The following is a 27,648-nucleotide window of genomic DNA, read 5'->3' as shown; positions in this document are numbered from 1 at the left end:
GAATTGAAACATATTTTGTTAATGACTGCAGGGTTCAAATGTTAGGGTCCAAATACACAAATAAATGTACCAAAGACTGGTAAAAGTGGGTTTAGCAAAATATGACCCCTTTAAGTAAAAAAAAACAAGTGAGTACTTCATCCACCACTGGTTGTACAGTATTTCTTTGTATATTGTACTTAAACTTATTCTTTTTTTAATATTTGTGGTTCTTAATTTAGTATTTCTATCACTTATTCTTTGTTTATTTCACATGCTTTGTCATTTTTTCGTCTAATGTCTGACGCTACATTTGCAATAATTTCCCCCTGGATTAACATTGTACTGTGTCTTAGTGTTATTGAATAGTAGCCTAACTCTGTACTAGTTGCTTCTTCTACGTACATTTCACTTAAAGGCTGACGTTTCAGTGGTTTGTGGTGTATGGCCTTCCTGTTTGTCTCTACTCTCACACTGATACTAGTCCGACGCTGAACACAGGCCACTTCCTGTGAGCCGACCTTTATCAATCTATCTTGCAAAGTACAAAGTATCTTTAAGACTGTTCAGCTTTACAGGTAGAGAGATGCTATGTCCTTGTGTGAATTAAAAACTCTTTTTTCTGTGATGTCAATGTTAAAATCTGGACCCGAAAAACAAAAAAACAAGCTAGAATTACAGCGTTTAAATCCACAGCAGTTAAAAAAATACTCAAAAGTACAAACAAATGCAGAGACTTCTTTACCTTTCACATACAACTATTATATAAGATTGTTAAAAAGTAGTTCCACACATATGATTATCTTTCTTTCTGAAAAAGAAGGAGTTATGATCATTAGAAACTGGAGTAGAATTTACTCCAGTAAAATATCTCAATGCTTTAATCGGGCAAAAAGCATAAACCACATAGTGACGACTCAGCAGTATTTTAACCCTTTCATGCACGAATTATGAGAACCTTAATCAAGATTTTTTCCCTGAGTGTTTTCATTTCTCTTTAAACATGAAAAAACTATGTGATTGAAAAATATCTTATAAAAATAAATAAATAATAAATAAACAGATAAAATAAATAAAAAGTAAAAAAAAAAACATTAGAAAATAAAAAAGTAAAAAAATAAAATATAGTAATAAGAATAAAAATCAGCTGGACACCATGCGTTTAATTTTTGAAGCAAAGAAACATGTATTTACTGATAAATTGTGTGAAAACTATGGAGGGGGGGCTTGTGATTCTGGGGGTTTATGCTCAGGGGAGATCTACACAATGTTATCAATTCATGTCAGAAAAGATATGTGGTGTCTTAAAACTTTAATAACAATATGTGTAAAAAAAAAAAATAAATAAAAAAAATCCATGAATATACAAGAGAACAGCTGTACAATAACTGTCCACTGTAGTGACCTATGCGTGAAAGGGTTAATAAAGTATATCATGTGTATTTCTTTGGTGAAATGGCACTTCTTGGCATGTATAATTCCAGAGGATCACAGTGCTGAATCACATCCACAGAACATTATAATGTCACAAAAAAGTAGACCACTTGAAAATCAAATATCCATTGCATATGAGGCTTTAACATTTATGCAATATCACTCCATCACCCTCGTCTTCCTCTGAAACTTTTAAAGATGAAGAAACTGGTATTACATCAGTTAATGCCAGCGCCCTTTGACAACAGTCATATTCAACTGTGGGGGCGAGAGACAAACCCACCCCCTTAAACTCAGTCCACTGTGGTTGACATGAACATATAAACACACAGTGCTACATGATCAGTAAATTAAATATAGGAAAATATCTGATTTGAACTGAAAAATCCAGAAGGTAATATAATAATCCATGGTTATAAATTGCCGAGGAAAGGCTAAATGTGGAGAAAAATTCATCTGGAAATCACCACTAAAGAGAGTTAACCCTAGATCTCAGGAGGACTGATCTGATGTGGGGTTTTGGGTTTACTTGAATTTCACACTCATGAACTGATTCAGACAGAACAGTTCAAGCTAAAACGTCTTATCTCAGTATAGTGGCAATTGCATTTCCTTTTTTCTGTCATGTTTACAGTTATTCCCAAAAACCGATACTTTCTCATAAGTAACAGGTTAGAACACTTCCTATTTTAGCGTGACCATATATTAATTTCAAAAAAGGGGACACTTGGCTCTGCCTCGAGATACTTAATCCATAAAGACCCAAACATCCATCACCAAGTCCGACCAAAAGCATCGATACATCAATACATGTGTGTAAAACCCATCAGATATGACCCATTTGGATGTTCAGAGGCTCTGTAGTTACCGTGGAAACACCGTCATCTTCTTCAACATTGAATCACCAGTAAAACCTACGGAGATGGATCAGTGATAGTGGATGGAAATGCTTGGTTGATGTTCAGTTAATGATAGATTTGACTGAAAAAGTCACTTTTTCTGCAGTTTTCTCAACTTTAATCTGAGCTTTTATGAACATCTACATGATCAGTGAATTAAATACAGGAAAATGCTAGAGTTATACTGATAAAATACAAAATACAGAGGAAACAAGAAAAGCACTCGGAGAGCACACACAGACCCCCCCCCCCCCCAGATCACCAGCAAAATCTAATCATTTCTTCCTTGTGCCAGAATCAACATATCCTGAAAATTTCATGAAAATCCATCCACAACTTTTTGAGTTATCTTGCTAACAAACAAACAAACACGCAAACAAACACGTAAACACACAAAGCAAAGCGATCACAATATCTCCTGGTGGAGGTAAATATTACAAATAAATTGTGATAAATCACTTAATAAAGGTTAGATATAGAGAAAATTTCATGTGGAAACTGATATTAAAAAAAAAATGTCTTTATGGGTAAATGAGAAAGTTAAAGGACATATTCGGACGTTCAGAGGCTCTGTAGTTACCGTGGAAACACCGTCATCTTCTACAACATTGATTCACCAGTAAAACCCATGGAGTTGAATCAGTGACAGTGGATGGAAATACTTGGTTTATGTTCAGTTAATGATAGATTTGACTGAAAAAGTCACTTTTTCTGCAGTTTTCTCAACTTTAATCTGAGCTTTTATGAACCTCTACATGATCAGTGAATTAAATACAGGAAAATACCTGATTTATACTGATAAAATACAAAATACAAAGGAAAATATTACAAATAAATGGAGCTAAATCACTTAATAAAGGTTAGATATAGAGAAAATTTCATGTGGAAACTGATATAAAAGTAGCGCTGGGTCTTTATGGGTTAAATTACAAAGTTAAATGATTACGTGCTACATAAGTACCATAGTATTCTGTACAAAGTGAATAGTACGGTGGCCCAGAGGTGCAACAGGCCAAAAAATTATCCACTAGACGAAAAAAATTATCTACTACAAGAAAAAAAAAGAGAACAGCCTAAAAAAATTATCCACTAGATGAAACAAATTATCTACTACAAGAAAAAAAAGAGAACAGCCTAAAAAAATTATCCACGAGATGAAAAAAATTATCTACTACAAGAAAAAAAAAAAAGAGAACAGCCTAAAAAAAATTATCCACGAGATGAAAAAAATTATCTACTACAAGAAAAAAAAAGAGAAAAACAGCCCAAAAAAATTATCCACTATAAGGAAAAAAAAAAGAGAACAGCCTAAAAAAATTATCCACTAGACAAAAAAATTATCTACTGCAAGAAAAAAAGAGAACAGCCTAAAAAAATTATCCACTATAAGAAAAAAAAAGAGAACAGCCCCCCAAAAAATTATCCACTAGATGAAAAAAAAAAATCCCCTATAAGAAAGAAAAGAGAGCAGCCAAAAAAATTATCCACTAAAAGAAAAAAAAAGAGAACAGGCAAAAAAAAAAATTATCTACTAGCCCAAAAAATTATTCACTATAAGAAAAAAAAAAAAAAGAACAGGTGAAAAAAATTATCTACTATGAGAAAAAAAAAGAGAGCAGCCCCAAAACAGATCCACTATAAGAAAAAAAACATCATCCACCTTTTCAGTTACGGGGGCGCTGTTTACCCGAAAGGTGCCTTGCTTTAAAATTAAGGCCACCACAAAAAATAAAAGGATAGGCTGAAAAATTTTAAGGCTTTCGGCTAATGTGGCTAATGCTAAGGAAGTACCCCACCGGAAGTGGAGGTCGTGCGCTAAAAAATAAAGTTATTTTAAAATATAGATATTTACATTAATATAGTTTGCAAAGCAGTTAAATGATTAAATACGGTTCCAGTGTCTGCTCAAGGTTAGGCATGGGCGTTAAATGGTTAAGGTTAGGGTTAGGGTATGGTTGGGGTTAGTTTTCAGTGGTAAATGGCCCTTGTGTGCACTGTGTGAAGGTTCGTTGCTAAGCTAATGCTAACGCGAAAAGTTGACGGCAACTTTGTGAACTACCAGTGCGAGTAAACAATTGTGTGATTACGGTGTTGAATTGTTCAACTGCCTGACATTCAATATCATTTTTGATGAATATTCTCTACAAGAAGTTCTAAAATTATTTTATTTTGAGAGGAGTAGAAGAGGAGCTTCCTGTGGAGCTCCACTATCATGGCATCGCCCAGTTGTTGAGAGACAGCAAGTGCATATTGCGGCACCGACACCTGGTGCCGTGGCACCTCGGCTGGTGCGGCACCACGGTTGATGCCGCGAGGTGCCGTGGCACCTCGGCTGGTGCCGCGACGTACCGCGGTACCACGGCTCGGTGCCAGGTACCCCAGCACGGCACCGCGTACCATGGCTCGGTACCACAGCTCAGCTCGTTGCCAGGTGCCGAGGCACTGCGGTACCACGGCACACATCTTTATCTCCACAAAATGTCCTTCTTGATCTAGTGTTAGTGAAGACACTCCGTTTGAGTTGAGGAGGAGAGGTCTACCTGCAAACAAATGGGCAATACCATGATAGTGGAGCTCCACAGGAAGCTCCTCTTCTCCTCCTCTCAAAATAAAATAACACAAAGTTGCCGTCAACTTTTCGCGTTAGCATTAGCTTAGCAACGAACCTTCACACAGTGCACACAAGGGCCATTTACCACTGAAAACTAACCCCAACCATACCCTAACCCTAACCATAACCATTTAACGCCCATGCCTAACCTTGAGCAGACACTGGAACCGTATTTAATCATTTAACTGCTTTGCAAACTATATTAATGTAAATATCTATATTTTAAAATAACTTTATTTTTTAGCGCACGACCTCCACTTCCGGTGGGGTACTTCCTTAGCATTAGCCACATTAGCCGAAAGCCTTAAAATTTTTCAGCCTATCCTTTTATTTTTTGTGGTGGCCTTAATTTTAAAGCAAGGCACCTTTCGGGTAAACAGCGCCCCCGTAATTGAAAAGGTGGATGATGTTTTTTTTTTTTCTTATAGTGGATATTTTTTTGGGCTGCTCTCTTTTTTTCTCATAGTAGATACATTTTTTCACCTGTTCTTTTTTTTTTCTTATAGTGAATAATTTTTTGGGCTTGTAGATAATTTTTTTTTTTGCCTGTTCTCTTTTTTTTTCTTTTAGTGGATAATTTTTTTGGCTGGTCTCTTTTTTTTCTTATAGGGGATTTATTTTTTATCTAGTGGATAATTTATTTTAGGCTGTTCTCTTTTTTTTTCTTGTTGTAGATTTTTTTTTTCATGTAGTGGATAATTTTTTTTAGGCTGTTCTCTTTTTTTTCTTATAGTGGATAATTTTTTTAGGCTGTTCTCTTTTTTTTCTTGAAGTAGATAATTTTTTTCATCTAGTGGATAATTTTTTTAGGCTGTTCTCTTTTTTTTTCTTATACTGGATAATTTTTTTGGGCTGTTCTCTTTTTTTTCTTGTAGTAGATAATTTTTTTCATCTAGTGGATAATTTTTTTAGGCTGTTCTCTTTTTTTCTTATAGTGGATAATTTTTTTGGGCTGTTCTCTTTTTTTTCTTGTAGTAGATAATTTTTTCCATCTAGTGGATAATTTTTTTAGGCTGTTCTCTTTTTTTTTCTTATACTGGATAATTTTTTTGGGCTGTTCTCTTTTTTTTCTTGTAGTAGATAATTTTTTTCATCTCGTGGATAATTTTTTTAGGCTGTTCTCTTTTTTTTTCTTGTAGTAGATAATTTTTTTCATCTAGTGGATAATTTTTTTAGGCTGTTCTCTTTTTTTTTTCTTGTAGTAGATAATTTTTTTCGTCTAGTGGATAATTTTTTGGCCTGTTCCACCTCTGGGCCACCATAGAATAGAACCCCTGAGAAAATATTGAATATTAATATAGAGAAACAGACCACTAATTATTTTGTTATTCTAGCTGTAGAAGTGTCAGTGTCTTTGACTACTATAATATCCTGTATATCACTGGAAAATGCCAAATTGAATATTTCTGCAACAAATACAGTCATCGAAAGTGTGCATGTATCACTGATGACACATCCGGTTTAAAGAGTTTGTCCTGTGATAAACAATGAAAACTGAACAGTTTCACTAATTTATAAACGCTGCCTTGGACACTCGACAGGAAAAGAGGGCAAGCCTGGGCAAAAAAGGAAGTTTCGTCACATGAATTTCAAATTAGAATACTTCCTATTTATGTTGGACTGAAGAAACACCAGACACTCCGCCGCCATGTTGGGTTTTTAAACCCAGAAGTGAATATTTGGGCAAAACTGTGGCAGCCTGAGGGGTCAGAGGTGAGCTAATGCTAAATGCTAACATACTGATTCTGGAAAACACTGAATTTCACCAAGCATTGTGTAATAAAACTGTGTTTTATTTAAACAGTTTTAAACATTGTGTTTAAAACTGCAGTAAAACTGTCTGTTAGAAAAAAAAACAAACAAAAAAAAAAACAACTCATTAATGTAATATTTTTGTGTAACTCCTTGAATTAAAGTCCACACTTTAATCACATGTTCATGTCAAATCCACTGTGGAGAACAGTGGCAAAAAATGAATGTAATTGGGAATACTCACTTAAGATAAGATAAGATAAGATAAGATAAGATAAGATAAGATAAGATAAGATAAGATAGTCCTTTATTAGTCCCACAAGGGGAAATTCCAAATTTACAGCAGCAAGAGTGGAGCACAACAAAGCACGTGTAAAAATAGCATTCAGTCAGCACAATGAACAGATACACAATAGAAAATATAGAAAATATAGAAATGTAACCAACAAATAAAAAAAGTTATAAATGCTATATACAGCTGTTGTGCTCATGCTGAACATGCTAATGCTAAATGCTAACGTACTGATTCTGGAAAATATTGAATTTTACTAAGTATTGTGTAACAAAGTCGTTTAAAACTTCCAACTGTCTGTTAGGAAAAAAATCTGACTCATTAATGCAATATTTTTGTGTAACTCCTTTAATAAAAGTCCACACTTTAATTTCATGTTTATGTCAAATCCACTGTGGAGTTGAATAGTGGCAAAAATGAATGTAATTGTGAATACTCACTTAAGATAACTTTCCTGAGACCCAGGAAAATAAAAGTTTTTTTTGTTTTTTTTTTTGTTTGTTTTTTTTTTTACATGAAATAATAGCCTTGATTAAAAACAACACATTGCAAGAGTTTTTTTTTCTCCACATTTTATTTATTTATTTTTTTATGGAATGCCCTTGACAGCTTTTTTTTTTTTTTTTTTTCTTTTTTTTAAATTTTACTTGATTTTATTTTTCTTTTAAATAAAACTGTGAAATTTGTGTCCCCTATAAAGGACAAAGATACATTGCTGGGTCTCAGGAGGATAAGATAAGATAAGATAAGATAAGATAAGATAAGATATTCCTTTATTAGTCCCCCAAGGGGAAATTCCCAATTTACAGCAGCAAGAGTGGAGCACAACAAAACACACAAGTAAAAAAAGCACATTCAGTCAGCACAAACAGATACACAGTAGAAAATATAGAAAATATAGAAATGTAACCAACAAATCCATATAAGTTATACATACTATTTACAGTTGTTGTGCACATGCTGAACATGCCACAGGTTGGAAAGGGGAGATACTCATACGTACACCTAAATACACATATCTACATACATAATTACATATATATAGACATGTGTACAGATTATACATATGAGTACAGTTTATTGCACAGATTATATTTATTGTGGAGCCTAACAGCTGCAGGAAGGAAGTACTTGTGATATGTCTCCTTCACACACTTCAGGTGTGTGTATTATTCTGTCACTAATGGAGCTCCTTAGTGCAGAATTAGCATTAACATTAGGAAGGCTCTATGCTAATGTCCACTTCCAATAAATACAAGTCTATTGACTTTCTATTATTTGGTGAACTACTTTAATGCATTTTTTTAATCAAATAAAACAAAAGTGGAGGAAAGAACTTAGTGTGAATCTCAGCCTGTAGTGAAGTTTTGTCATAGGGGGGAAGAAAAAGACAGTGTGGTTTTCACACTTCTCTGCAAGAGCACAAAGGCACATAGAAGAAATGATGATGCCCATTACACCACTTTTCATGTTTGTACGTATGACTCGTGGGTGGGAGGACTTTAGAACAGCGATGAGCACGAGTCACTTGTCAGAAGCTCATCATTGACAGGATGAAGCTTCTACTAAGCAGCCTGCTCCTCGCCTCGCTCTGTGCCCTCTCATCATGGAGTAAGTAAAACAGAAAGTGTGTTTGTGTGTTGAATATGTTCACACAATCAACTCTTTAAGGACAGAACTGTGAATCCTTGTGGTTCTCAGAGAAGCTGTGTTTTATGACGGTGATACAGTGAATGTTACAGAGGGTTAGAACGGTTGATGTCCTGATGTTTCTGTTGATAAAGTTTATAGACAAGGAGGTCAGCTGATCTGATTCTTGCTTCTTTCCAGGTGTTTCATCAGGGACGCTTGTTGTGACCCAGAGTCCTGATACCACAGTCACAGAGGGAGAAACTGTGAACATCACCTGCTGCTGGAAGAACAAGACAGAAGTGTGGGTTAATTGGCTGAAAAATGAAATACGAATAAACAAGACCCAGAGAATCAACAAAATTGAGACATTTGATCAGAATGCAAATTGGACAAAATGTTCAACTCTGACACTTAAAAATGTCAAAAAAGAGGATTCAGCAAGATACACCTGCATTGTTACCATGGACATACCAGTATTACAAACAGCATCTGGAGAAGGGACAGTTATCACCATTGAAAGTGGACAGAACACAGATGAACACAGTGGTAAGTGTTGAAACTCTGCAGTAAGAGTCTGTTAGAAAATACAGAAATTTATATTTGTGGTAATTGTTTTTCTTAAAAGGTAACCCTAAAGACCCAGACAACCCCTTACAATCTGTCTACATCGCCCTGGGTGTAGTGGCTCCTCTCCTGCTCATCACACTCATCTGTTTCTGCCGTCTGCGGAGTAAAGAAGGTACAGAAATAATACATGAATACATTTCTGATCAGGAATAGATAGGTCAACTTGATTTATCCCATTCTGTTGCTCTGGATACATCTGCTACAGACAATAAAAAATAGGCTGTCCAACACACACACAAATACAAGATATATTTAATGTAATGTGGATCACAGGAAACTGGGGTTTGATATTTTCAGTTGCAGTGTGGTTGGTGTAGGCACCGAAACTACTTGGTTAGTAAAGGTTTGTCACAAAAAAAGCATTCCTTCACAATTTTAGGTAGGTAGGTTTTGACAGAGGGTTTTGCACTCGGGAGCAAGTATTATACAATAGTACAGTGTTTTTCAGTCGTGGGGTCGGGACCCCACGTAGGGTCACTTGGAATTCAAATGAGGTCGCCTGAAATTTCTAGTTATTTATAAAAATTAAAAATGTAATAATAAAAATATATGGTGAGTTTAGAGAGACAATCACAATGCATAAAAGACAAACTGAAGCTGAAACTGAAGCACTGTGGTACTGTTTATCTTTCAAATGTTCATTGTGGTCAGTTTCAGATGCTGTAGCTCTTTCATAATTTTGTTCAGTATTAATTGTCAGCCTTGTAAATCCAAGCTGGACTGACTGTACTGTTAGCGTGTTCTTTTGTTGGCAGCTCCAAGAATAAGTCCGGATTTTTTTACGTCTCATTTTTATAAATTTATTGTGGACTTGATCTGATCACCAAAAAATATAACTCAGCTGAGGATCTACACCCCAAGCGGGGAAAATGGATCCAGACATTCCAATACACTTCACTTTTATAATCCTTGTAAAGTGATCTTCAAACTCTGGGCTGAACCCTTATGCTAGGTGGGTTGGATCACAGAAAATGAACTGGTGTCATCTTACTCTAAAGTCAAGCAGATGTAATTCCTCGACTCAAAGCAAAACCCCCTATTTAGTGTTTACCTCTGAATCTGTAGTTGTTTACGATCATCTGTGGGCATGTGTATTAGTCCTATGATTATAAATCTGTCAGTTTAGTATGTGACCAAGATGTGACCTATCCTAAGAAATTTACGACTATAAAAATACTGACTAATACTAATACTGACTAATATGTGTTTAAACTTTAAGAGTACATATCCTGACCAAGGAAAATAAAATTCTCTCTTTGTGCAGCAATCTACACCTGGCTTTTCTGCCTGCGTCCATAATAATATACATTTTATAGCCTAAATATCATCTAAAATTAACATTTATTTGCAACATAGTATAGCAAACTATTACATGATCAAAAACAAATTAATTTTAGCCAGAAAAAAAAAGTCTTCATTTTGAATGTCTGGGGTCGCCAGAAATTTGTGATGTTAAAATGGGGTCATGAGCCAAAATCGGATAGGAACCACTGTACTCGTATGTAAAGCCTGAGCACAAATAACATCAGACTAAACAGACAGATGATATTCTATCATATACAGTACTGTGCAAAAGCCTTACACCGTCTTTAGGTGTGTTTTTTTTGTAGAGCTGAAATGAGCAGACATACAGTATATATTTGTTCTTCATTCTTTTTTCATCAGACACAACAAGAAAATACAGGAAATAAGCGCACATCCTTAAAAGACACACAAAATAACTGAACTGAGTGGGTTCTACAGGTTAAAGTCTGTTCAGTGTGACCTCTGACCATAAACAGAAACATCTGATACGCACGTGAATGAAACCTGGTGTAAAACATCAGAAAATAAATGTAATAAATCTCATATAGCCTGAACAAAAGGGTTAAAAGGAGGTCACACTAAATAAGACTACTGTAGTTTATAGAAGCTGTTTTTTCACTTAAACTGCTGTTTTTACTGCAGTACATACTTCACATATATCAGATTAGATCTTTTTTTTTTTAATTTAATTTTCACCCTTTCATGCATAGTGGTCATTACAGTGGACAGCTGTTCAAAGGTCTTCTCTTATATATTCATGGGTTTTGTTGTTTTAGTTCCATATCAGCCAACACAGTGGACGTTTATGCATCATCTCACACACTGTAATTCACACCATTACTGTAACGTTACTGTTCTAGATAAACCTGATCTGCAGTTACATGTTTGAGTATAAAAAAAATTGCTAATTGTTATTAGACGGTAATGAACAGGTTTATTTTTTTGGTTATCTAAACAAGAAGTTGGGTTTTTTTGCAAATTATCTCCATGAAGTAAATAATAACTAATATTAGAGTATGTTAAAATGTGAGAAAACATGAGATTAGCAGCATTAAAAATGTTTTTATTTCATAGTTTTCACACAGTATATCAGTAAATGCATACTTCTTTGCTTCTAAAATTAAATACATTGGTGTTCAGTTGAGTGGACATTTTTGTAACGTCATGAAAAATAGCTTCATGAAAAAAATTGAATTGAATTGTTTTTTTTTTGTTTTTTTTTTCATGCCTAAAGAGGAATAAAAAACATTCCAGAAAAAAATCTTAATTACGGTTCTACTAATTTATGCATGAAAGGGTTAATATAGAGACTGAGAAATACATATGTGTGGACATTAGAACTTTACTGAACCAACAAAACTAATGTTGGACAAGGAGTTTAGTGTGGCATAGCCTAATATATTTTTCAGTACTTATTAGTAGATCACTTTATAATATTTTTATATTTTTGTATATTAATACCCTTTATGTCTTTACTTTAACCCATAAAGACCCACAGCTACTTTTGTGGCAGTTCCCAAATCTATTTTTCTCTCTATTTAACCTTTCTTAAGTGATTTGTCATTATTTATCATAATATTATAGTCTCTATTTTTCATTTTTTTGTCGAAATCAGGTATTTTACTGTATTTAATTTACTGATCCTCTACTTTAATCATCATGCTGAAACTACATTTGAGGATTATTGCACCAAAAACAGAGGAAACTTCAGTAATAGTGACTTTTTCAGTCAAATCTATCATTAACTGAACATAAACCAAGCATTTCCATCCACTGACACGTATTAAACTCCATGGGTTTTACTGGTGAATCAATGCTGTAGAAGATGACGGTGTTTCCGTGTTCACTGCGGAGCCTCTGAACGTCCACATGGGTCATATCTGACGACCATGAAAAGATTAAAAACTGCATTTTACACCAATTATTCACACGTATTGAAAGGATTAATGGGTCTAAAGTTATTAAACCTTTTACATCAGCAGATGGTTTTGGTCGTCTGTGCATGTTTGGGTCTTTATGGGTTAATCCTTACTTTTAATATTACTCTTCCTTATGCTGTTGCAACACTGAAAATTTCCCTCTTGTGCAACTATGACACAATAACGTACAAAACCTGGGTGCAAAGAGTATGTCTAAATTAAAATATGTAACTAACTCAATATGTGCAAGTAAATATGTGCAGTAGTGGGTAGTTGTAGATGTTAATGGATGCTTTGAACCACAATATTTAGATTTCTTTTGTCCATGAATTTCTATGATTTTAAGTTTTATTTGCTGAACACCAAGTACATAAGAGGTGAATGGTTAAAACGAAGCTAAAAAGTAACACTGCAGCATGTCTTTAGAAACCTTACCCTGTTCACTGATTACTGTGTTAGTTTCTGAAGATTTAATATAATCTTTAACTCATAAATACCCAGCGCTACTTTTATGCCAGTTCCCAAATGACATTTTCTCTATATCTAACCTTTAAGTGATTTATCACCATTTATTTATAATCATATCTTCTGTATTTTGTATTTTATCGGTAAAAATCAGGTGTTTTCCTGGATTTAATTCACTGATCATGTAGATGTTCATAAAAGCTCAGATTAAAGTTGAAGGTTATTATATCAAAAAAGGTAGAAAACTGCAGATAAAGGGACTTCTATCATTAACTGAACACAAACTGCGTGTCTCCATCCACTGTCATTTATCAAAGTCTTCCTAAATTAAGTTTTCTCTCTATTTAACCTTTCTTAAGTGATTGATCACCATTTATTATAACATTATCCTCTGTATTTTGTGTTTCTTCAATAAAAATCAGATATTTTCCTATATTTAATTTAATGTTCATAAAAGTTCAGATTTAAGTTGAAGATTATTATATGAAATACAGAGAAAAATGAAGAAAACGTGACTTTTTCAACAAAATATATCATTAACTAAACATAAAACAAGCGTCTCCATCCACTGTCATTTATCAAATTCCATGGGTTTTACTGGTGAATCAGTGTTGTAGAAGATGACGGTGTTTCCACGTTCACTACGGAACCTCTGAATGTCCAAATGGGTCACATCTGATGACCATGAAAAAATGTCAATCTGTATTTTACCCAATTATTTACATGTATTGATAGGATTAGTGGATCAACATTTATTAAAAAGTTTAGATCAGTAGATGTTTTGGTCGGTGGTGGATGTTTGGGTCTTTATCGGTTAACGCTGTCTCTGAAAGTCATAATCATATTTCTTTCACCTCCAGTAGATGATAAGTGAAGTAAAACAGGGTGAGAAAATGAGGATTTTTAACCCACAAAGCCCTGAGCAGAAACAACTACTGATATAAAATGTGTAATAACTTCAGAACCACTAATCCTATCAATACATGTAAATAATTCATGTAAAATAAAGTTTCTGAGCTTTTCAGCGACATCAAATGTGTCTTTTTTTGGACGTTCAGATGCTCCATAGTGAATATGGAACATTGATTTACCATTCAAACTGATGTAGTTTGATAAATAGTAGTCATTGTAAACACTTGTTTTTATTTTATAGTTGAAAATGTAACTTGTGTTTGAATTTACTCGGAGCTGCTGTGGCCATCTGCACAGTCCGTAAATTAAATATTAAAAAAATACTAGTTCATCAGTGAAAAATACAGAGGATAGAATAATAAATGCTGATAAATCACTTTAGTTAAGATGTGAAAAATTCAGTTACCATAAAAGTACTTCTAGCTCTTTGAGGCTTAAATGAAGTACAATCCATAACCCAGCAAAATGTACATGTATGTGAAAAATTATACACATAGCCACATTAATTTTAATTAATTCATATAAACTTAAACAGATAGTAATTGATACAAATACATTTATACAAATATTAAATTATTTAAGTCATTGTTGTATTGTGGCCGGCTCCGCTACTACTGCCGCCACAATAATACTAGCAAATTAGACTACTGGTATTATTATTATTATAATATATTTTTATATTATTACAACAGTTATTATTTTCCCCCTCACTCCCCCCTCTCTCTTTCTCACTTTCATTCACACTCCCCTCTTCCCCTTTTCCCTATCACCCCTAACCAAGCTATATTGTTTAGTTGCTCTTTACATTTATGATCTTTTTCATTGTAATATGATGTTGTCGTTGTTGTTTGTCATTGCTATTTTTGGTTTGTTTATTTGTTTTATTTTTCCTTTGTTTATGTGTCGTTGTTTTTCTGTCCACAACGTCTTGAACTATCAGTAGTTGCTTTTCCATTGACCCTCAAATTGCAGAAATATAACTTGCGTATAAAAATTTACCTAATGGAAAAAAAACAATTTCGCCAAAAGTCTCATTTTTCAATTAAAAGTTTTTGCGTTGGCCATTAATTAAAAAAAAAAAAAAAAAATGACATACATTTTTCTTATAAAGGGTAAACAATTTTCCAAATGCAACTGGTGATAATACTCAGCAAGCTATTGCTGAATCAAAATGTTTTAGTGGGGACTGTTTTAGCTGGGATTAGTGTACACCAGTGATTTTTTTTACAGTGGCAGAGGAGTAATAGTGAAACATGTCGTCTAATGCAGTTTCATGTCTCACCGATGTTGTCAAATTACCGATGGACGTCTAATTTTGTGACATCTGACATATATGAAAACTAAGACTGTAATGATTCAGACTGTACAGGGGAACTCCTCAAAACATGTTGGTGTGTGTGATCAGAGAAAAAACACCATTGTCATCCTGTGTTAAAAAAAAAATTAAAAAAAATCAAAATAATAATAATTACAAGATAAATAAAGGTGTGCTGAAATTTTATTTGAGGCTTATCTTATGTATTAATTAATTATGGTTCATTTTTTAAAGTCAGATTCCACTTGGGAGCTGTGATGTCTAGAATTTAACACTAACTTTTCAACACTATTTCCTAAATTCTAATCACATACCGTATGGTCATATTGCTCCAGAAATTCGCCTTAAAAAAAATATAATGTTGCACCCATTGTGTTTAGTGAGACCATAAAACTAAAAAACACTTTAGGGCTATCTTAAACTCTGAATAAAAATTGATTTGAAATAGATCCTTCTGAGACCCAGCAATGCATTTTTGTCCTCTGTAGGGGACAATAATTTCACAGCTTTACTTAGAAAAAAAAAAATCCTGTCCACCTCAAAGGACATTCCATAAAAAAAATTAAATAAAAATGAAAATTGTGTCTGAAAAAGTGCTGCATTATGCTTTTTCCAATCAAGACAATTATTCAATGTAAAAAAGCCAAAAATCTACTTTCCTGGGTCTCAGAAGGATATGGCTATAATGTAAAATAACCACTGCATTTTATACACAAAAGAAATTCTGTGTGATTTATATTGGAACGTTTAGAGGAAAACAGAAGTTAAAGTTAAAACAGAATTAGTTAGACAGCAAATGTAATCAGTATCATTATAGATAAATGACATCATGCATATTTGAGTTATTATTTATTTTTATATTATTTTGTGTCATTTGTGGCCCTAAATTGAACACCATAATATTCCATGGGTAACATCTGCTCATAATTCTGCAAGATATGGGCAAAAAATTTAATTTTAGAGGGAGTCATCGTGCAGTATTTGTTAAAATAGAGAGACATAGAGAGATACTGACAATGAATATGTGAAAACAAACAGATTTCATGAGCTTCGGTTGAACAAGAAGGTGGTGATTTAACAGTTTTATCTGCATCATTCAGAAACAAATCCTTGTTTAACTGAATTATATTCTGAGTAAACTGGGGTTGTAGCGGCTTGGAGGTGGAAATATAAGACACAGATGATGTAGCAGTGATTGTGTGGTCGTTTCTGCCTAAAATGAACACCATAATATTCCATGGGTAACATCTGCTCATAATTCTGCAAGATATGACTAGAATAGAATAGAACAGAATAGAATAGAATGCCTTTATTGTCATTATACATATGGGCACAAAATGTAATTTTAAAGGGAGTCATCGTGTAGTATTTGTTAAAATATAACTTCAGTAAAATAAAACACTGATTGGGGAGACATATTGACAATTAATATGTGAAAAGAAACAGATTTCATGAGCTTCGGTTGAGCGAGAAGGTGGTGATTTAACAGTTTTATCTGCATCGTTCAGAAACAAATCCTTGTTTAACTGAATTATATTCTGATTAAACTGGGGTTGTAGCGGCTTGGAGGTGGAAATATAAGACACACACTGTAAAAAAAATCTTGTTGTTTTTATGGAAAAAAACTGGCAGCTGTGGTTTCCAGAACAATACTGTAAAAAACACATCCAACTGTAAAATTATTTAGATTTGATTTGATTTGATTTGGATTGATGTATTTATTTCGAACATGAATGTCAAACAGAAGAAAATAAATAAACAAAACACTTAAACATAAGACATTTAATACATATTTGAAAAGGAGTGAGAAGTACAACTTATAAACTCCCACCCCTTCTCCTTATATAATTAATAACAATAATAACCTTCCTCGTCTAATCATATCTATACACTATGCCATAATGTGTAGATTTAACATTTTAAACATGTAGATTTAACACTGGATTTAAATGGACTGCACTTATTTAGCACATTTTCTCCACCTTCATGGTGTCCAAAGCACTTTCCAAATCCACCAGGTCCAACTGGGAGCAGTTTAGGCTTCAGTGTCTTCCATGTAAACTTTGACATATGGACAGTCAGAGCCAGGATTCGAACCAACAACCCTTTGGTTATTGGACGAGCTGCTCTACCAACTCTACCAACCCATTCATTTACAAATTTAAAACGTTGAATTGCTAATGTTTACTTTTTTATATAACTTTTTTTATTAAAAGAAAAGAGAAAAAAAAGCAAATATGTCGTTATTTCAACATTATGGTTTTGCAGTTGAAACGGCACCACAATGTTTTTCAATTCACAATTTTATTTTCTAAAAACAATAGAAATACATCATTTCTACATACAAATCTGGTTTTGTTCACATATTCTTCCTGTAAAAACTACAGCTGTATTTGATTTAATCACTGACACAAAAATCTTTTCAGATAAACAACTTTGCATTGTATTGTCACTTGTAGTTTTTTTTATGTTGCAATTTTACAACTTTTTGGTGTTAATTCTACAGTGATTTTTTACAGTGCAGATGATGTAGCAGTGATTGTGTGGTCATTTCTGGTTGAAATTGATGTTTTCGTGTCATTTCTGATCTAAGTACACTGGTATCCTGCCACAGACTGTCCTCAGGTTTACAGTAATTAGCTAGAAAGATACAGAAATAAAAGGGAAGTAAATGTAGCTTGAACTAGTAGTAGCAATAGTATTATTCACAAATGTGTTTAGACAAAAGTTCATTGTAGCTGTGTTATTCTGCTGTTGTCGATCACTTATGTGTTTGTGTTTGGTTCAGCACAAGCGGCCAGGGTGATCTACGAGGTTCCACATGTCGACTCAGAGACCCAGGACGTGGACAAACACAGCGACAGTTCCTCCAGAGGCTCGTCTCAGTGGGTGAGTCCATTAGAACCAAGTCTGCAAAGAGGGTTTGTGGTCTCTGCATGCACGCATTAGCACAGCAGCCAAAAAAAAACAAAATACCAGAAGGGTGAAGTGACAGGTTATAAATACTTATTTATGTTTACTCTCCACTTTAACCTACAAAGACCTAGTACTATTTTTGTCAGTTCTTAAATGAATTTTTCTCTCTATTTAACCTTATTTAAGTGATTTATAACCATTTATTAGAACATTATCCTCTGTAATTCGCATTTCTTCAATAAAAATCAGATATTTTCCTATATTTAATTTAGTGATCATGTAGATGTTCATAAAAGCTCAGATAAAAGTTGAGGGTTATTATATGAGAAACAGAGAAAAATGAAGAAAACATGACGGTAACACTTTATTTGAAGGTCTAGTTTATAATGCATTAAGCGCACATTCATAAGACATTATAATGCATTTATAATGCATTATAAAAATCATTACAACAGTTTATGATCATGTACAACAACTTATACCAAGGTAAATAAAGTATTACAAGTGTATGTATTATAAATTCTGCTTTCATTATGTTTTATACATCCATGCCAAAGTGAAAGTGTAATAAGTTACAGGAGGACTCTAAGAGCTTTTAGTAAAGTGACAATTGTAGCAATTAGCAATTGTATGATATTATAACACAAGTATGATGACGTATGAGCAGTATCTGCTGGCTCTAAGTAAAGTGTAAGTCAAAAATTATACATCAAAGTGTTCTTAATAACTCTTATTTTGCAAAAACAAAAAATTAGAAGAATAGAGACAGTAAATAGAAGTGTTACATGTTGCTTTGTGCATAAATAAAAATAATGTGACAGCTCTAAATCTTTGTTAATTCAAACACATACTTTTTTTTTTTTTGTAATAAAAATTAAATCCCTAAAATAGATGGGTATAGGGACCAGTGACAAAACCTAATAAAAGTTCCCCACCTAAAAAACGAAATTCCTTCACACTGCTTCTGTGCCAGAATCCAAATCTCCCAATGTTTATCTGAGAACTTTAAACTTAAAACCAAGCATCTGAGGAACTAAACAATGCACTTTCAAGAACAAACCATAAGATTAATTTACATTTAATCTGCGATGGGTAATTGTTATGATGGTTAGAATGTGTTCTGTGACCCAGGACCTGAGATTCTTCCTACAAACACTGTTGTCACTTTGGTATGGATGTAGAAAACATAATGAAAGCAGAATTTATAATACATTAGGCCTACACTTATAATACTTTATTAACCTTGGTATAAATTGTTGTACACGATCATAAACTGTTATAATGACTTTTATAATGCATTATAAATGCATTATAATGTCTTATGAATGTGTGCTTAATGCATTATAAACTAGACCTTCAAATAAAGTGTTACCAACGTGACTTTTTCAACCAGTTTAGTGTGGTATAGCCTAATATGTTCTTCAGTACTTATTAGTCGATCACTTCACAATATTTTTATATTTTTGTATATTAATACTCTTTATGTTTTTACTTTAACCCATAAAGACCCACTGCTACTCTTGTGGCAGTTCCCAAAATAAATTTGTCTCTCTATTTAACCTTTCTTAAGTGATTTGCCATTATTTATCATAATATTATAGTCTCTATTTCGCATTTTTTTCAGTGAAAATCAGGTATTTTCCTTTTTCTGATTTACTGATCCTCTACTTTAATCATCATGCTGAAACTACATTTGAGGATTATTACACCAAAAACAGAGAAAACTTAAGTAATAGTGACTTTTTCAGTGAAATCTATCATTAACTGAACATAAAACATTTCTATCCACTGTCATTGATCCAACTCCATGGATTTTATTGGTGAATCAATGTTGTAGAAGTTGATGGTGTTTCCATGGTAACTACGGAGCCTCTGAAAGTCCAAATGGGTCATGTCTGATGACCATGAAAAGAAACAAACTGTATTTTACACCAAATATTTACATGTATTGATAGGATTAATAGATCAGACATTATTAAACATTTTATATCGGCAGCTGATTTTGGTTTCCAGTGGTTGTTTGGGTTTTTATGGGTTAAGAAAAATACCTTTACTACTGCTAATGTAACATCGAGTCTGTTTTCACCTCAAATAGATGGGACAGTAGCACATTCAAAGACAGACTCTTAGTGTTTTAGTGATTGGTGAATATCAATTACAGTGAATTATGACACGATGAAACATAAGAAAAGGAGGCAGAGAAAAGACGTGGTAATGTTTCCAGTTCTGTTTCTGTCTTTGGAAATAAACACATTATAATGAAAATCATGGTCATTCTTTTCATTTCAATGTACTGTTTTTATTTTATTGAAGTTATAATGGTTTAATAGTCTCTACATTCTGTAATATGACTGTACTGTGTGCACAGAAGCACACTGTACTGTAAAAACATCCATAAAGTAACTACTGTTTACTGGCAGTGTTTTATTTTTCACTTTTGTTTGATCAAAGTAGTTGAATTACTACTTTTGACCGAGGTTATTATCGTTGACGAAAACTAACGAAATGACGAAAACTAGAATTTTAAAAACATTTTCGTTAACTGAAATAAATATAAACTATAATTAAAAGAAAAAAAAAAACGATAACTAACTGAAACTGTATTGTGTGCTTACAAAACTAACTAAAACGTCTAAAAATTATGGATAAAATTCCCTTTGTTTTTGTCTTTGTCAATGTCGGATTGATACGAAATCGATTTATTTCCCTCAAGCAATTTTAGCTGCTGGCACCATATGATATTTAACGGTCCGTCACTTCTCGTCACTTATGGTTTAGAGTCGTCTTCTGGTCGCCACTCTACCTGGAAACATGGAGACTAAAGTTGGGAGAAAGCAGCAGAGTCCTGTCTGGGATTTATGTGAAAATGACAGTGAAGAAGAGAAAAGATATAAAGAAACTAAAGCTAAACTAAAACATTTAGAAAATAATTTATAGTCTCTTTTAAGCATTTAGAAAATAATGAAAACTAATAAAAACTAGTAAACCTGCTCTAAAAACGAATCAAAACTAACTGAATTAGAGAAAAAAAAAGTCAAAACTAAATAAAACTAAACTATAATGAAAAATCCACAACTATTATAACCTTGCTTTTGACACACTCTTCACACAAGGACCATGATTATAAAACTATTCTTCTCTTGGATGTTTTCCTCTTTTTCTGTCTTCATAATTGGAGTCATTGTCAACAGTAGTCGCTGGAACTATACAAGGCAATAAGGGCACAAGAGAAATCAACATATTTCTGCATATTTCTGTGCAGACTCTGTGCCGTGTTAGTCAGCTGATAATGTTTGGCTAAAATCCCTCCTGCATTTTAATATTTATTTTTCTTTTGTGGAAAAACAAAGTACAACCTGTATTATGTAGGTGATAACCTCACCATCTAACCTCTTGACCACAAAGCCAAGTGGTGTTTGATTTCATACTCTGAAGGTTCTGAGTCAAACACAGAAGGGGAGTCGACTAAACAGAGGTCTAATGAGATTAACAGGACGAAACGTTGTTACTTGTACCTTGTTGTTTTCATTTTGGAAGCATCTGTTTCTCATTTGATGATACTTGCAAACCTTGTGAAAATGATCAAATCACATAAAGTCAACAAAGTAAAATATTTGTGATTGGTGCCAGGGCGTAGAAATGAGTGACGCTGGGGTGAACCTTCAATCAGTTATGTTGTTATCTGCTTATTGATTAAATGATTGAGCAATTTTTGCAAAAATCTATTTACTAAATAGCTCTTCTTCTCCATTTAGTGGAGCTGTGACATGAGTTTTTTTTTTTTTGGGGGGGGGATTCTTGTCAAAAAATCATATTGACCATCTGTAGTTGCTTTTCCATTGGACATCTGCGCAAAACTTTACCGATATTTACTAAATGTCGAAAAAACACAAGTGCGTAATGTCGGTTTTTCCATTAAATCACAAATGCGATGATTTTTTTATTTATTATCGCGAGATAATAGACATAATAAACATGTTCCATAAACATGGTGATGAACGTAAATAGGGTGTTGATTTACAGATATATTCATTATTACCTCCACCAAGGAGGTTATGTTTTTGCCAGTGTTGGTTTGTCTGTTTGTCTGTCTGTCTGTTTGCAAGATAACTCAAAAAGTTATGGACGGATTTGGATGAAAATTTCAGGAAATGTTGACACTGTGGCACAAGGAACAAAAGATTAAATTTTGGTGGTGATCGGGGGGGCACTGATCTGCCTTGGCGGAGGTCTGTGCTCTCCAAGTGCTTCTAGTTATTATATATTATCCCTCTATCTCGTACTAAATTAAAAAATGATTGGGTTTCCTGGTGTGTCCACACATACCGTGACAAGTTTCTTCTTCTTCTTTGCTTGTTGTAATGTCTGTCAACATCCGTTTTTTTAATTCACCTGACTCTAGTTGCGAAAAAACTCCTTCCATTGCAGTTTTACGTGATATACCATTTGTGCTACGCCCGAAAAACCATCTCTTGCCACCTCTTGCTTGCTAGAAAAACTTTTAATTAAAAAATGAGACTTTTGACATTTTCAGTCTTTCATTATTGGACACACTGACTAATCCAGGTGTGTCTGCTACTTTTTGTTGTGACTACTGATTAATTAGGTACACCTGGATTGATGAGCGTGTCCAATAATGAAAGACAGGAAATAAAGGAGCCAGCTTAAGATTCAGGAAGTAGTGGGGCTGTGCATAGAGCCCATTCTGTGTGCGGACCAGCCACAAGTAGTCGCTTTTCCATTGACCCTCAAATTGCGCAAATGTAACTTGCACATAAATAATTTACCTAATGGGAAAACGACAATTTTGCCAAAAGTCTCATTTTTCTAGCAAGCAAGAGGTGGTTTTTGGGGCGTCGTGCAAATGGTATATCACACAAAACTGCAACGGAAAGACCTTTTATCGCAACTAGAGTCAGGTGAATTAAAAAAACAGATGTCGATGGACGTTACAACAAGCAAAGAAGACGAAGAAACATGTCGTGGAATGTGTGGACACACCAGGAAACCCAATCATTTTTTAACTTAGTACGAGATAGAGGGGTAATATATAATAATAATGAATATATCTGTCAGTCAACACCATATTTACATTCGTCACCATGTTTGTGGAATGAATTCTCGTGTCATCTTGTGATAATAAATATACAAATCATTGCATTTGTGATTTAATGGAAAATCCAACATCACGCACTTGTGTTTTTTTTGACATTTAGTAAATATTGGTAAAGTTTTGCACAGATGTCCAATGGAAAAGCGACTACAGATGGACAATATGATTAGTATTTTTTTGACAAGAACCCCCCCCCCCAAAAAAAAACCAACAACTCATGTAACAGCTAATGTCTAATCAGCTAATTATTATAAAGAAATGTCAGTTAACCTATGTTATAAAAGCCAAGTGGCCTCTGTGTGTGTGTGTGTGTCTCAGGATTCACACAAAATCCAGAAAGAGCTAACTGCTGCAGTTTGGCATACTTACGTATTTTTGGTCAAGGAAGACAGCTGCAAAAACAACAAGTTGACAGGACCAATATTTTGGGAGATATTAGTAATTTTGGAAAACAATTACCTTACAGTTACATTGCTATGCCCAGAATGCTTTGGCGGTGACTGCTGGACAAATGTGGTACAGCATGCACAAATACACAACAGCATAAAAACTACCACATCTAGAACCTGTGGATCCCCATGGGTCAATGCACTAGTTAAAATATAGAATGGAAAGTCATGTCAGTATCAGTAGATGCTCCTAGGTCTGTACTACTCTATTACTATTTTACTATTTTACTCTATCACTCTTTTACTCTTTTGTTCATTCCTCTTTGCACATTTGTTCATCCTCTGTCTGGTTGCATAGGGATCAGATATGATGCATGAGCGGTATTTTTCAAGTCCAGCCTCAAACTCTCTGTTGGATTTCATTTGGGTTTGTCTACTTGAGTAAATAATGTGTTAACACTGGAAAAAATCTAAATTTTACCAAGTGTATTTTTCTTATTTCTAGTCAAAATATCTCATCACACTTAAAATAAGACATAATCACCTAAAGAGTAACTTTTCAGTGAGATGTAAGAACTTATTTTTAGACAATAGATCTGGAAAATCTTATTTCAAGAAATCTTACCAAGATAAGTTTCACTTGTTCCATTGGCAGATTTTTTTTGCTTGAATTAAGTAAAAAAAAATGTTGAATTGAGCAAAAAAAAAATCTGCCAATGGAACAAGTGAAAATGATCGTGGTAAGATTTAGATTTTCCAGATCTATTGTCTAAAAATACGTTCTTATATCTCACTGAAAAGTTACTCTTTAGGTGATTATGTCTTATTTTTCTTTTTATTATGTCTGATTGTGTCTTATTTTAAGTGTGATGAGATATTTTGACTAGAAATGAGAAAAATACACTTGGTAAGATTTGGATTTTTGCAGTACCACAATAATACCACCCCAGTCCTGCAGGGACAGTGACCGAGGTTCACATAAACAGCTATAATATCTGTAGTTCAGTTAAAACATGACACCTGATAAGCAGTGAGATCTACTGTTGTACAGTTTGACAAAGACATCATTCATTAGCTTCCACATTTACAATAATAATAATAATAATAATAATAATAATAATAATAATAATAATGATAATAATAATAATAATAATAACTTTATTTGTATAGCACCTTTAAAAACAAAGTTTACAAAGTGCTTTGACAGAGGGCACAACAGCAGGATACACGAAGAAAGTAAAAACACTAAAACAGAAGCAACACAATTAGAGAGATCTATGAACAAGTTAATTATCAAACAAGATCAAATTTAAAAAATAAAATAAAAAATTAAGATTAAAAAGGGGACAGACATCACATAACATTTGTATTGTCTATCACAGATATAAAAAACAAAACAAAACTAAAAAAAACAGTAGTAGGCTGCAGAAGCACAAAAGACAACTGAAAATCTTTGTTCCTATTTGTTCACATCAGTGAAAGTGGAACCAAATATTTGTGTGAAAAGGAAATTACACTTTTTGTTTCATTCACATCTGTAGAGAATATGTGCAGAAGCACAGGGCATTTGTCATGAATTTATCAGTTATTTTCTAGAATAATGGTCGACTTGTTTTGTCAGAAAATGTTTCCCAAAGCTCATGGCGACGGAAAATGACGATAAATGTTAAGTTTTTCCTAAAGCTTAAAATTTCGTGGAATATTAAAATTAAAAATGTTTCCTAAGGTGGAGTTCAGAGGATGTTATTGTGAGCTGAGGCGTCAAAAGGCCAATGGGTGTGTGACAGTCAGTGGTAGAATGGTGTGAATCACCTCTGTACAGACTCTTTAAACAATGAGCCGATAAAGAAACACTGTGGGTTAAAGTGTGAAGTTCACGACATCTTTTTTTCTCACACCGCTGCTTGGTGAGTGTGCTGTCATTTACTTCACCACATACAGTAGACCAGCGGTTCCCAACCTGTTCTGGCCCATGACCCCATTTTAACATCACTAATTTTTGGCGACCCCAGACATTTAAAACAGAGACATTTTTCTCTTGGCAGGTGAAGAAATCTTTCCATTCTCTGTTCGGTCTGGTTATCCGACTGCAACTGTGTTCGGGCAGGTTGAAGTGTACACTGTAAAAAAAAATCCTGTTGTTTTTACAGAAAAAAACTGGCAGCTGTGGTTTCCAGAACAATACTGTAAAAAGCACATCCAACTGTAAATATATTTACAGAGTAACATGTAGATTTAACATTTTAAACATGCGGATTTAACATTTTAAACATGTAGATTTAACATTTTAAACATGTAGATTTAACATTTTAAACATGCGGATTTAACATTTTAAACATGCAGATTTAATATTTTAAACATTTATATATCTATTTATTTATTTATTTATTTTATTTTTATTTATTTATTTATTTTTATCTCATAAACAACTTCCCCCGTGCTCAAAACTACCAAACACTCAACCATTTTCAGGATTTTAACCCTTTAAATGTCAATTTAATCATTTGAATTCTGAGTGAATTATTGCAAAAAAAAAAAAAAAAAAAAATCACAAAAAATGGAATATTTTCCATAAAATAAATAGCAGGTGGATGAAACATTGGTGGTTATTAGAGCCTTGGATTGTCAAAGATTAGCACCAAAATTGATTTGACTGCATTAATATTTTTTCTGTAGTGTCAGATAGTCCCTCTGGTCACCCTCGTGGACAAAAATGTCCACGCACACACATGTCACCACCTGTATTTATCGTCTGCATTGCTTTGTATTGTGTTGTATTTATGCCACTGCAGCTTAAAAGTAGAACCAAATGACTCTCTGGTGACTAGAAAGAATATTTTATCTCCTCATAAACTGGTGAACAACAAAGAATAAACAGAAAATAAAATAATCTTCCATGTATAAAGAAAAATCAGTGAGTCAGAAGAGCATACTGGTTTCTTATAATATTAGTCATTTGACATAAAATGCCAAAATTTCACAACTGTCGTCAATGCGTCGACTTCAGGTTGAGAAATAACCGACATCCTGTTGTAGTGTCTGTCGCCGACGCCTACACTGATATGAAAGCTCATTAACAAAGGCCATCGAATCAAAATGATCTTCAAGAAGCACAGGTTCAGATGACACATGCTGACATTTAACAGAAAAAAACCTTCCTGACAATAATTTTTGTTTTTATCTCTGTTTTTCTTAGTGTCAGGTACTAGTGTATGAATCCTTCGACTACTTTGAGCGTGTGGAGACCCAAAAAAGTGGATGAGGAGCTGCTCGGAGGACTCTTCTCAACTCTGTATTTTCTATTCTTCATATATGTTCCTAATGTACATTCATTTATCCAGTTTGTAGTTTCTGTAAAAAGTGTAAATATTTTTCTATGAATAAACTCTTTTCAGTAAATGTGGTGTACATGCTTTCTACTAAAAGGAAGGAAGTTGGAAGTTATTTGTTTTTTAACCCTTGCATGCATGAATTATGAGAACCTTAGTTGAGATTTTTTTCCTTAGTGTTTTTATTCCTCTTTAGGCTTGACAAAAACAATGCAATTGAAAATTTTTTATGAAACTATTTACAAAAATGTCCACTCAGCTGGACACCATGCATTTAGTTTTTGAAGCAAAGAAACATGTATTGAAAACCCATCATCAGAAAGTTATATACCAGGGGTGTCAAACTCATTTTAGTTCAGGGGCCATATTCAGCTAAATTTGATCTGCAGTGGGCCGGACCAAAAAAAATAATAACATAATAACCTATAAATAATGACAACTCTAAATTTTTGTCTTTGTTTTAGTGTAAAAAAAAAACAAAACCCAATAAATTATGAAAATACTTACTTTTATAAACTAAAAAAAAAACAAAGAAAAAAGAAAAAACTGAAATTTGAATTAAAAAAATGTAAGAAAATTTAGTACAATTTTAACAATATTATCCCTCAACTTATCTTTTCTACATGTTCATTATGGATCGGATCTGCAAAGACACTAAACACTGAGGAACAGGCAGAAAAGAGTTCAAATTGTGCTTAATTTTCTTTTGACATTTCAGGTTGTTCATATTTGTTCAGGTTATTCACATTTTATTGTTAC

General features: G+C 33.5%; 1 protein-coding gene across 1 annotated transcript; it reads left to right on the top strand.

The window, feature by feature from the left end:
• The first annotated feature begins 8,417 nt into the window (after positions 1–8,417).
• On the top strand, positions 8,418–26,980 carry LOC115438906 (uncharacterized). Its single transcript, XM_030162796.1, has 5 exons — positions 8,418–8,578; positions 8,798–9,145; positions 9,225–9,338; positions 17,931–18,031; positions 26,757–26,980. The coding sequence occupies exons 1-5, from the start codon at positions 8,521–8,523 to the stop codon at positions 26,820–26,822; spliced, it is 687 nt and encodes a 228-aa protein (XP_030018656.1). The 5' UTR covers positions 8,418–8,520; the 3' UTR covers positions 26,823–26,980.
• The last annotated feature ends 668 nt before the right edge of the window (positions 26,981–27,648 follow it).

The sequence above is a fragment of the Sphaeramia orbicularis genome, chromosome 18 (assembly GCF_902148855.1).
Source record: "Sphaeramia orbicularis chromosome 18, fSphaOr1.1, whole genome shotgun sequence".
NCBI classification, from domain to species: Eukaryota; Metazoa; Chordata; class Actinopteri; order Kurtiformes; family Apogonidae; genus Sphaeramia; species Sphaeramia orbicularis.
This window is presented reverse-complemented; position numbering and strand designations above follow the sequence as displayed.

Coding starts and splice junctions, on each gene's coding strand:
- LOC115438906 (XM_030162796.1), top strand. CDS start 8,521: ATGAAGCTTCTACTAAGCAGCCTGCTCCTCGCCTCGCTCTGTGCCCTC. Junction 8,579..8,797: donor CTGTGCCCTCTCATCATGGA/GTAAGTAAAACA, acceptor GCTTCTTTCCAG/GTGTTTCATCAGGGACGCTT. Junction 9,146..9,224: donor GAACACAGATGAACACAGTG/GTAAGTGTTGAA, acceptor TTTTCTTAAAAG/GTAACCCTAAAGACCCAGAC.